The sequence below is a fragment of the Hakea prostrata genome, chromosome 10 (genome assembly GCF_041222555.1).
Source record: "Hakea prostrata isolate BN-2017 chromosome 10, UWA_Hpros_2, whole genome shotgun sequence".
Lineage (NCBI taxonomy): Eukaryota > Viridiplantae > Streptophyta > Magnoliopsida > Proteales > Proteaceae > Hakea > Hakea prostrata.
This window is the reverse complement of record NC_142609.1, coordinates 32,759,895-32,771,685: the sequence shown is the minus strand read 5'-3', so window position 1 is coordinate 32,771,685 and position 11,791 is coordinate 32,759,895. Positions and strand designations below refer to the sequence as shown.

At 37.8% G+C, this 11,791-nt stretch overlaps 1 protein-coding gene across 3 annotated transcripts; it reads left to right on the top strand.

Moving 5' to 3' along the window:
• Positions 1–3,099: 3,099 nt before the first annotated feature.
• Positions 3,100–10,583, top strand: LOC149002523 (uncharacterized). 3 transcript variants are annotated; one of them, XM_089138275.1, is made up of 4 exons: positions 3,100–3,400; positions 6,910–7,073; positions 7,176–8,732; positions 10,352–10,583. In XM_089138275.1, exons 3-4 carry the CDS (start codon positions 7,578–7,580, stop codon positions 10,556–10,558), a joined length of 1,362 nt encoding a protein of 453 aa, XP_088994401.1. In that variant the 5' UTR covers positions 3,100–3,400; positions 6,910–7,073; positions 7,176–7,577; the 3' UTR covers positions 10,559–10,583. The 3 variants fall into 3 exon arrangements, with proteins under 3 accessions (XP_088994401.1, XP_088994403.1, XP_088994402.1); XM_089138277.1 differs by having other exon boundaries at positions 6,910–7,103; positions 7,223–8,732; XM_089138276.1 differs by having other exon boundaries at positions 3,100–3,428.
• The last annotated feature ends 1,208 nt before the right edge of the window (positions 10,584–11,791 follow it).

The following is an 11,791-nucleotide window of genomic DNA, read 5'->3' as shown; positions in this document are numbered from 1 at the left end:
AGAGAAAAAAAATCTCATTTTTCCCTATCCCGAATTATATTTCACCTTCCAAATTGCTATTCAACTACTTAGAAATGGAAGTGAGGTGTAAATCGTGTCTATTGACTTGGGATTGCTTTAAGAAACAAATACTTATTTGGGTGAAGGTTTATGCGATATGACATCACTTCCTGTATGATGTACGTTAAGCAGGTTAGGATCATCTGACATTTTCAATTTTGATCCAGATCTCCTACATTTTTTCCTAAATCATGCAGCCTTGATTTTCTCCCTTAGTTGTCAATTTTTTATGTTCTAATCGTAATGTTGATTGGATGCATACTTTTAAGGCTAACAAGTTTTACATTGTGAAATGTCCTTATCTTGAATTTTTCTACTCATAGAAAGAGTTTCATCAGATACTCATTGTTGCTGTGTCCTTTATTTGTTTTTAACATAAGCATCTTTTGAAAATTGATTAATGTTTTATTGTGTTTGAAACACGTGCAATGACAACATTACCAGATATATTTCAACAACAAACCCATTACCCAACAAAAAAAGGAATCAATGAATCAATTTATTTTAATTCAGCAACCTCTGTGATGCAACTATTGACTTGAATAAGGATAACCAGCAAGAAATAGATTGCAACCAAGATCAATACGATAATGAATGCAAAATATACTAATCATGATTTTCTTTTAATAACATAAGAAAGAGATTATAAAATGATATAAAGGATAGATTAAAAGGGGGGGTAGTCGAATGGGCTATCTCATCCCTGAGACTCTCACCCACAACTATCTCAGCTGTTGAACATGGATTCTTCCATAAGCAATGGCGACATTGCTTGCAAATTTTATTCCTCAAGAATTTGATATTCAATTGCACATAAAGGGCCCTATTACAGTTTGGCTAAAGGTTTACAATATATAAAAACTTAGTGGACTGAAAATAGAAACTAATAACTTAAAAACCATAATTGTCAAGGCGTCTCCTAGGCGACACCTTCGCATCCTGGCGGTGATAGAGAGGCTGAGGCGAGGAGCTCCTCAGAAGGAGTCCATAAGGCGGTTGCCTAGGGCTCTGAGGTGTAGCTGATGTGTCGCCTTGGACGCATTTGACCCATTACCCAAGTGCCATTGCGCTTTCGGAGAAAACATAACTATTTCGCCTAAATCCTCTCTCCCGCTGAAACATCGTGTGTTTTGCAAATTGTTTCCTTAAGCTAAACTCCATTGCGAGGAGCTCAAAGACTGAAGCTTAACTCCAACCGATGCGCGCAGGTAACCTGTCCCATTCTCTATGTAGCTCCTGAGGTTCCCCATGGGGTAGCTAGAGTACCCTTTCTCTTTCTTCACTTACTCTCAAATTTGCACGTCTGTGTGTAACGAACAACAAATGTTAAACCTGCAAATTTCTTGATTGTGATCTACCTACATCCCATCGTTTCCTTCAGTGATATCTATTTCACTCCTCCCTATCGCTTCTCTTTCGCTTTTCTTCTCGTTTTTTCCTCCTCTTTGATCAATTTGTTGATTTCTGTGTTTACCTCTACTTCTTCCCTATCTCTCCATTCTTTTTCAGTCTAGGTTTTTATTTTTCGCTTTATTCTTCGTGTGTCGTCTAGAATCCGGTGCATATTAGTTCCTTTTGGTGATTGGAAATCTCAAACTTGTGATGAACCCAACAATTGTTGGTTCCGGTTGCAAAATAACTAAATCTTTCGGTCAAAGGCATCCTTAATTCTAAGAATGCTGAATTTAGCATTCTCCTAGAGAAAAAAAATCTCATTTTTCCCTATCCCGAATTATATTTCATCTTCCAAATTGCTATTCAGCTATTTAGAAATGGAAGTGAGGTGTAAGTTGTGTCTGTTCACTTGGGATTGCTGTAAGAAACAAGTACTTATTTGGGTGAAGGTTTATGCGATATGACATCACTTTCTGTATGATGTATGTTAAGCAGGTTAGGATCATCTGACCTTTTCAATTTTGATCCAGATCTCCTACATTTTTTCCTAAATCATGCAGCCTTGATTTTCTCCCTTAGTTGTCAATTTTTTTATGTTCTGATCGTAATGTTGATTGGAAGCATATTTTTAAGGCTAACAAGTATTGTATTGTGAAATGTCCTTATCTTGAATTTTTCTACTCATAGAAAGAGTTTCATCAGATACTCCTTGTTGATGTGTTCTTTATTTGTTTTTAACATAAGCATCTTTTGAAAACTGATTAATATTTTCTTGTGTTTGAAACACGTGTAATGACAACATTACCAAAATGTATTTCAACAACAAACCCATTACCCAACAAAAAAAGGAATCCATGAATCAATTTATTTTTATTCAGCAACATCTGTGATGCAACTATTGACCTTGAATAAGGAAAACAGCAAGAAATAGATTGCAACCAAGATCAATACAATAATGAAAGCAAAATACTCTAATCAGATTTTCTTTTAATAATATAAGAAAGAGATTATAAAATGATATAAAGGATAGATGAAAATGGGGGGGGGGGGGGGTGGGTAGTGGAATGGGCTATCTCATCCCTGAGAGTCTCACCCACAACTATCTCAGCTGTTGAACATGGATTCTTTCATAAGCAATGGCGACATTGCCTGCAAATTTGATTTTTTCAAGAGTTTGATATCTTATTGCAAATAAAGTGCCATATTATAGTTTGGCTAAAGGTTTACAATATATAGAAACTTGGTGGACTGAAAATAGAAATTAATAACTTAAAAACCATAATTGTCAAGGCGTCGCCTCGGCGACACCTTGGAGTCTTGGCGGTGATAGAGAGGTTGAGGCGAGGAGCGCCTCAGGGGGAGTCCATAAGGCGGTTGCCTAGGGCTCTGAGGTGTTGCTGATGCGTCGCCTTGGAGGCATTAGACCCCTAGGAGACCGCCTTTGTGGTTTTCAAAAAATCACTATTTTTTTATACCAAATCAAAGGCAAAAATTAAATTGAAAATTAGATTCCAATTTGGAATCATCTATGGCTGTTTGGTTACATAATGTTACATGGGATACATGAGATTATTTGTAACATTAATTCATTAACAAAAAAAAAAAAAAAAAAAAAAAAAAAAAACCAAAGGGAAAAATCGAGAATTTCAAAACCCGAAATCCCTAATTCCTAACGTCTCTCTTCTTCCTCTCTGCCTCTCTCTCTGCTACTCTCTTCCAAACGATCGACGACGACCACCAGTGGCTCCGGCGACAGCAGTACAACTGCTTTTTACTTCTGCGACTGCTAGCGACACCTGCTACTCTCTTATTTCTGTTTTCTTTTTTTTTCGTCATACAAAAACCACCGTAGTTGCAGCGGCAGCAGCTTCCGGCGGCAGAAACCTCCAGCAGCAGCAACTTCCAGCGGCAGCAAGCCAGCAACGTCCAGCGGCAGCGGAAGACCGTAAGAGCAAGAATTTTTTTCCTCTGAAGTTTGTAACTTCTCGACTCGCCTTCTTTTCCTATTTCTATCTTTGATGAAATAATAGGATTTTTTCCTTTGTATACGTTCATTTAGCCTATCAAGATGATTGCATTAAAATTGATGTTTGGGTTTACTTGCTGGTTATTGGCTTGTGTGCTTTTGATCACCCTGTCATTCTTATTAATTAAGTAGGATTGATCACCATTGCTACTAGTAGGTCCCTGCAAACAGCCACAGAAAACCTGCTGTATTTTGGTTTAGACTTGGATCAGTTAGTTGTCTTGATTGATTGGTTTTCCATACTTAGACGATGTACTGGAATTCTAGCGGAAGAATAAATTAAAGAGCCAGAATGAGCTTGTTCTCAAGTTAGGGAGCTTTTGCTCTTCTGATTGGGAAATTAGAAATCAAGACTGAACATCTGGAATGATGCAGGGATTTTAGAGTTCAGAATATAAAATCAAGAATGACCAAAATTATTGATTATGAAGTAAACAGTAACGAGATTCAGAAGAAGAATGACTCAGTTTATGAATCAGAATTTCAGGAACTTTAGCATGTAGTATGTTGGATGACTTGAGGTAGGCTAAATGGCTAATATTAGTTTTTTTATTGTATAAAATATGATAGGTTTATAATGAATAATGAATTAGTGTATGAGATGTACACTAAAAAGTAAAGATTTCACTTAAAACGCCTCAACCGCCTCAAAAGCGCTTCGAAGGGCATCTCATCGACTCATCGCCTCAACTAGCTAAAACCACCTCGCATTGCCTCGTCGCCGTGACAACTGTGTTAAAAACTAGTGACAATAGAATCATATGGTTTGGCTAAAGCTTTACAATGAATACAAACATAAAAAAGGGCGTAGCCAATGCCAAAGGCTTCCACACAAGCAGAGTTTAGGGGGGGCAGTTTTCCTACATAGTGTTACGTCAACAATTCTTGTTGGGAGGCTGTTTTGATACCTTGACCTCGGGCTACAACTATGGTCCACAAACTGTTGTGCCAAAGCCCACCCCTTTGTGGACTGAAAATACGAACTAATAACTTAGTAACTAGTGACAATAGAATCTTGTGGAAAATAGAAACTAATTAAAATAATGAACCACTTGGCTTTAAAATTCAGCTACATGCATAAATAACTAAGTAGAAGCTATACTCAACTTCTAAATTTCCCTAGAGTAAAAGTCTTCTTATAATCTGATCTTAGGCTCCACAAATCCTCTATGAATATTCCAATTTCCGACTATGGCAAATAATGGTTGTGACACTGTTTATATGAACGGTGACGTTAATAGTGGTTTGCCCTCTTTTTGGCCCTTCTAGAAGACCATCTGGACTGAATGTGCCAAATTGACCTGGCCTGATCAATTGCTGGTCCACTTGGTCCTGTTTCCGTGGTTCTCTTCTTTCTAGTCTGTGATTCTACATCACTTTGTGCACTAAAACCAAAGCCCTTGTGATTAGTAATAGAAACATAATCTTATGGAAATAGTAATTCTAGCTGATGGGGACAGTAGACGATTGTAGGACCTCTTTTCTATTACTGAATGTGTGTAAGATGAAAAGATTGAGGAAAACTTTCCTCAGATAAAATCTGCCTTAATTTGGAGAAGTTCCAGAACATCAATATAGATTGAAACAAATGATCTGATCCTGAAAATCAAGTTATTCTGGAATGAAAACAATAAGGTCAATATTGCTTGCATATGTATTGTTACTAGTTTCCACCCTGGTTTTCTTCTTTGGATTGATTATATTAGTTACACGCTATGAATCATCTTTGCAGTGTAAAAGTTAGTAATGAAATTGACTGAATCTGTTTGAGTAATGATGACTGCAAGCATGTGACCAATCCCTTATGTATAGAATGTTTTTTGTTTCTTTCATTATGATGTGTCTACTCTGCACTTGACTGCGTCAATTGAGTGTCTACGACTTATATTAGAAATTTTAACCATTGTGATGTTGTTTACTCTTTAGTTATTACTCATATCTTTCATTTGCATCTTAAAAAGGAAATTTAATTGGCTTCTTTCAATAAACTATATACAACAAAGTATTATTTTCAGGTAACCTAATTATCATGATTTTTTTAATTATTATATTGTTTACCTATTAAAAATATAATGACATTTACGTATTTGTAGAAAATAAGTGATTTTTTAACTGTCTGCCATACAATGTTTGAACAGAAGTGTAACAGTTTTGCCAAACACCATTTTCCTTCCATGAGATTATTCCTGTAGGAAGCATTGAAGAATAGCATTTCTTTGAAAGGAGCATCCTCCCAGAAGGGAAACATTACAGACCCAGATCTTATTCTATTTTTACCCCCCTCTTTGACTCTCAATCTATTTGTGTATTTGATACTGCTGGTGTCCCTATTTTGATACCAGGGAAGAGTTTCTACATCTACCAGTTTATTTTTATTCACCAAGGATTGATTAACGGAGTTTAATATTCAATCTTTCTGGTGGAACTTGTTCATTATTCTCTTAATTCTGTATCAAGCCGGTGATTGCATCTGTGGAGATTGGAAGTTGTTTTTTCTTAAGAGTTCTGTATTAGCGCGCAAGAATTTACAGAGGAAAATGCTGAGTGCTTGATAAAATATTGAGATCTGCATGGGTATGTGTATGCTGCAAAGCAGGCTCTGAGTGCTTGATAAAATACTGGAAAGGTTCTACTCTTTCTGGAAACAGAGATTTATGTTTTGATGCTTTTTAAAATGCTGAGTGGTTTCATTTAGGCCTTTGTATTTTAACCCCATTATCTGCTATTGTTCATCCCAGTTTTAACTTCACTGTTTAAGAACATGCTTATTGTTTGCTTCTATCAATTTTCTAGTTTATGGCCTCTTCTTTCGTTTATCATTTTTCTCCCCAGTAAAATAGCTTCTTATGTATTTTTTGATGCAAACACACATAGGTTTTCAGCTTATTTAATATTTGGGAAGTGAACCTTGAAATGCAGTCTGGATCCTGCATCTGTATACAAAGGGGCACTATATGACCTCCCTGAACCCCATGAAAGGTGGAAATCCTGCCCCTGTTGATTATTTTGCAGCTGCTCCCATTAGCCACCTCGCAGGTGCAGGAGTCAGAGTCAGGCTTCCTTTCAGGGAACCCTCTTCCTTAAATTTAAAGTAAATTTGTCTATGCTGATGCATTCAACTATTATATTATCTGTATTTGAGTCGGTGCTTTTGTTTGATAAAACTGTTACCCAGATGTTATTATTCTGTTTATTAGGTGATGTACATGCCTACTGCATGGTGCGAATATATGCGCAGATTCTTTCACTGCAGATTTTTACAGAGGAAGTGTATCAAACACATGCCTTGTTGCTGTCTAACACACTCTTTTGCACTGTATTTTTAAGAGCTATCATCAGATCTAGCCTGTTTAATTCCTGCGTGTATCCATACCTGTTTTTCTGTGTTAGAAGTTACTAATTATGTTGTCACTTTCTCTCTGTTGTAGGTTCAGGGCGGCAGGGCGCGTTCATTAGCTTCAGATTTGAGAATGATGGCTGTATTCTCAATTGCCACTCATTGATTTGCTGCACTCCAGAGTCCTGAGCTCCTCTCCACCTTTATTTGCCATTGCATTTTCCCTACAGCATCAAAAGCATTTCTATCTAAGAGGTTTATCACACCTAGTTCTCCTGGAAACTGGTTTGTTTATATGGCATTAGCTGAGGAATTTTTATTTTTTATTTTTTGACACTCTCGCCCCCTTACTTTCAGTGCCAGAATAACCCAGGATCTAACAGTACAGGGATATATCTTTTCAGTTCTCATTGGTGAGATGGGGACAGGGACAGTAGAAAATGAGGAGGATACTCTTCAGAAGAGAAAGTTGGGAAAGACTATGGGAAATGATAAGAATGTGAATGGGTCAGTAAAGAAGAATTCCAATTCTAGAGAGGTGACTGGTGGAAGAGTGGAGGACTTGGAACCTGAATTTAGGAAGGTTGAGAAGAAAAAGAAGAGAAGTAAGGAAAAGGAGGTGGACCCCAATGATGTAGAGATCAGCAATCTCATTGAAGAAGTCCCTGTAGGTGATAATACTCATGCTGGGGACAATAATAAGATGGATAGGGTGAAGAAGAATAAGAAGCGAAAATTGGAGCCTGAGAAGAACACAGAATGCCGGGGGATGATGTTGAGAAGAAAAATAAGAGCAGCAAGGAAAAGGATGTGGGGCCCAATGATGTTGACTTTAGTAATTTCATTGAAGAAGTGCCTGTAGGTAATAAAACACATGCTCGGGACAAGAATGAGATGGATGGGAAGGAAAAGAATAAGAAGCGAAAAATGGAGCCTGAGAAGAACACAGAATGTTGGGGGGATGATATTGAGTTGAAGTGTTCGAAGAATATCAAGAAGCTGAGGGTAAACAAGACGAAAGATGATCAGTGCCATCATGATATTGTCCATGATGTTAAAGCTAAGGAGCATCCTAATGAATATTATCCTGTAAATACAGAAAAGAAGGTGGGTAGTATGGTGATTCATGAAAATGAAGCTGTCTCTGTTAGTAAAACACAGATGGGACCAATAAAAAATGAGAGCAAGAAGATGAAAAAGGATGGCAAGAACAGACATAAAGAAAAGAATGGTTCCATGCTGGTTAATGATAGTGAAATGCTAAAAGATAATGTGGTGAGTTGTTGTAGAAGTGCTGGCAAAGAAGAGGGTTCAGACTGCACAGAAGTTGAAAGGGGTCAACAGATTGAGAAAAAGAAGAAAAAGAAGAAGAAGAAGAAGCAGGAGACTTACAAAAAAATGGACAAGGATGATGGTGGCTCCAAATTCTTGAAAATGAAAAGCTCTGATGAAGTGCTCAAGATGGGCAGTGGAGGGGCCACAATTGGTAGAGATAATTTGGAAGGTACAGAATGTGTTAGAGAAGGTGGTGCCGAGAGTCAAGATCATGTGATTTCACATAATAAGAAGCAAATAGTGTGTAATAAGAACGCATTTGCTGTGGAGGTAGAGAAAAATGATGACCAGAACAGAAGGAAGAAGGCCCAGTCAGTCAATGATGTTTTGGTAGAAGAGACTGATAAGGGTGATCTCAAAAGGAAAAGGAGATCAAAAGGTGGTAATCGTTCCCGAGATTCTAAGATGCCAGTGCCGTCAAAGAAAGTAAGGTTTTCAGGTCATGTAGAGGTCTTCCCTATAACCGATGATGCCACCGATTTAGTGGAGGAGGATAAAAAAGGGGATTTGATACAGGGCAAACGGTTCTCGAAAGAAGAGGATGAGATGATCAAAACTGCTGTTTCAAACTACATAGAGGTAAATCTATTTATAAATAGAACAACTTATTTATATGAAATAGTAAATCCATTTGGGTACCATATTCATCCAACTTCTCGTAACTGGCTTGTAATCCATTTGTAGTTCTTGATATTTCTGTTACTATACGCAGTAATCTTTTGTTCTTGCAGTAAGCTGATGGTAGTAGTACCTTTGCTTAAATTGGACCAAGAATTAAAACAAAATGAACCAGTTGAACCAGCTTGAACCAAGGTCAGACCGAAATATCAAATAAAGACAAGGACAAAATAAAGTAACAACTACTATTTGTCTATTAGTACCACTATTTGGTAGAATTACTTGGGCCAGCAGCTTGTTCTAGGACTTCTTGCTGACGTAGGTCTTTAGGTCTGCATCACATTGTCTCATCTCCCTATTGTCCCCCCCCCCCACTCTCATAAAAAAAAAAAAAAAAAAAAGAAAAGAAGAAGATGAAAAGCAGGAAAAAAACCCCATCAACTATGTATTTTTTTTTAAGTTTCCCATTAACTGTAATATTTTTCTAATAATGAAAATTAATTTCAGAATTTTCTTTCCATAAAAGGTTGGCCTAATATGAGAAGATCAGACATGGTACAACATTTGAAGTCCTAATGCTATTCAAAATACACTGAAGTCAGAAACCTAAAATTTTTTTTCTTTATTTCTGCCCACGTTTTTTCTGGAAAATTTCAAATATATTTCATAATATTGTATTTAGAAACTACTAAGTTAGTTGCAGAAAAATAATTTTTGACACTATATATACGTGACTACTTGAGCATCACCTGGTACATATAAGTCTAATTTTTTTTCTTCTTAATTTTATTATAGGGAAATCAGTTTTCTGGACCAGGAAATAAAAGTTACGTATATTACAGAAAAAATGCCATGATTATTATTATTGATCTCTGGTGTCTGACATAAAATGTCTACCACTCTACCTCCATGCAACAAGTGTAAATACTTTTTGGGAAGAAGTTTTTCACCTGAAATTGAATGTGGCCAAATCTTTCTCAATAATCACCTGTTGATCTCTTGAAGTGATATGGCAACCTCCAGAAGTGTATTCCGGTTATTTGGAATTTTGGAGGAGTGGCATTAAAAAAAAAAAATCCAAGGTCCAGCACCCCTTTCTTTTTTTCCAGCTTCAAACCGCAAAACCAACAAGTTCTGGTTGGCTTTTGATCATAAGTCACAAAATGAGGTATATTTGTTACTTGGTTTGTGTTATTTGGTGAGATGGTACAAACAATATGATATTCAGTCAAAACAATGCCAATCTTATATTTGGATACTATTTTGTGTCAGTGACTTCAAAACTACCGAGATTTTAGTGTTTGAACTATGACAATAACATGTGCAGGTGCAAATCATATGCCATGTAGATGTCATAGTTATTAGACTTGATTTGGTCGGTGTTAGTTTTTTTTGGATGTTCTTTACATTTTGTGTTCATCCATGAGACCTTTGGACTATTTTTGGACTTTCTAGTGCTTAAACTGATAGAGCTAGACAAGACAGGAATTGTCTTTCCTATTTATGTTTGTGTGGTTAGTTCACTACATTTATAATGAGTCTGCAGGATACTGATAATTGAATTCTTGTTGTCTTACTAGGAGCACGGATTGGGTGAGGATGGCTTAAATAAAATTTTGCATTGCAGATCATATCCTGAACTTGCAGGCTGTTGGAAGGAGATTGGTGAGCATTATTTTGCGAACTGTTCCAAATTATATATTGTAGCTCATGCGTTGTTTTATTTGTATTCCCTGCTTGCTCATTTTCTTTTCCATTTATTCATTGCAAATCATTCTTTGTGCTAACTTAGGTTATATTTTCTGAATAATATATTGCTGCTCCTCTGCTGTATTGTTTTTATTTTGGATGAATAAATAATTATATTTAAGAAACGAAAGCAAGAGAACAAGGTTTTTAAGAAGAAGATCGAAAAGCGTAACTAAGACCCCTATAGATAACAAATAAGCCCCGTTCCTTGGGGTATCATCAACAGGAGTGGGGAATAGCTAACAATCTAGAAGAAACATAAAAAGAGATGGCATTCCAAATCCTGTCTATAGAGCGAGATTTGGAGGTCCATCTCTGAAGATTGCGCTCCCACCAAAGGTGGTGGATTAAGGCACAAAACACTAGCTTACCGATCTGATCGCAGATGGAAGAACCTGAAAAGTTTCTCAAAATCCAAGACCAATCTCGCCCAAACCCATAGGAACGCCTCAAGCAGGGCCAAATGGAGGAAATGGTTTTTCCCTAGGTAGATCTGGAGAAAGGGCATGAAAAGAAAATGTGCTTAAGGTTCTCCAAACTAGACCAACAGAGGATACAGTTGGGGTTAACGAGGATATGGCGGCCAATAAGGAAGGATTGGGTGGGAAGGGCAAGGTTAAGGGCTCTCCAGAGGGTTAGGGAGTGACGAGGAATGTGACTTTTGAACCAAACCAAAGGGGGCCAGGGGGTTTGGGGCTGTGGGATCTGAGAAGGTTCCAGGCCGATGAGGTGGAGAAGGTTTTGGCATGGGAGGGGAGCCCAATGGTAATGTTGCAAGGGGAGTTAGATAGAGTGGGGAGAGATTCCCAAACTTGTGTGAGAATGGGCAGGGAGCAGGGATCCAGGATCCATTAGAGATGAAGGCTGCCAAGGGGGTGGATTTGGGGATACGAGTGTTATAGATAGTAAGGGGGGCCAAAGTGGTTAAAGAGAATGCCCATTGGATGCCATGGGTCAAGCCAAAAGGAAGTGGAGGAACCAGAAGAGATGCGGTAGAAGTAGCCAAGATGGCTCGGGGGTGAAGCAGAGAATTTTCCTCCAAACCCATGAAGGGTTGAAGGGCATATAAATAGTCCGAGAGGGAGTTCGACTGGAGAATAAAGGAGTAGACCCATCTAAGCCAAATAGAGTCATGTTTTGAGGCAATTTTCTAGATGAGTTTGAGAAGGCAGGCTGAGTTGACATCGGTGATCCAGCGGATGCCAAGGCCACCTTTGGAGGTAGAGCGACAGATGGAGGACCAACTGACCGGGTGAATGAAGCGCGAGGCT

What these genes read in the sequence shown, in the direction of transcription:
- LOC149002523 (XM_089138275.1), top strand. Translation starts at nt 7,578, where the DNA reads ATGCCGGGGGATGATGTTGAGAAGAAAAATAAGAGCAGCAAGGAAAAG. An exon ending in CTGTTTCAAACTACATAGAG is followed by an intron (nt 8,733 to 10,351) that starts GTAAATCTATTT and finishes TTGTCTTACTAG; the next exon opens with GAGCACGGATTGGGTGAGGA.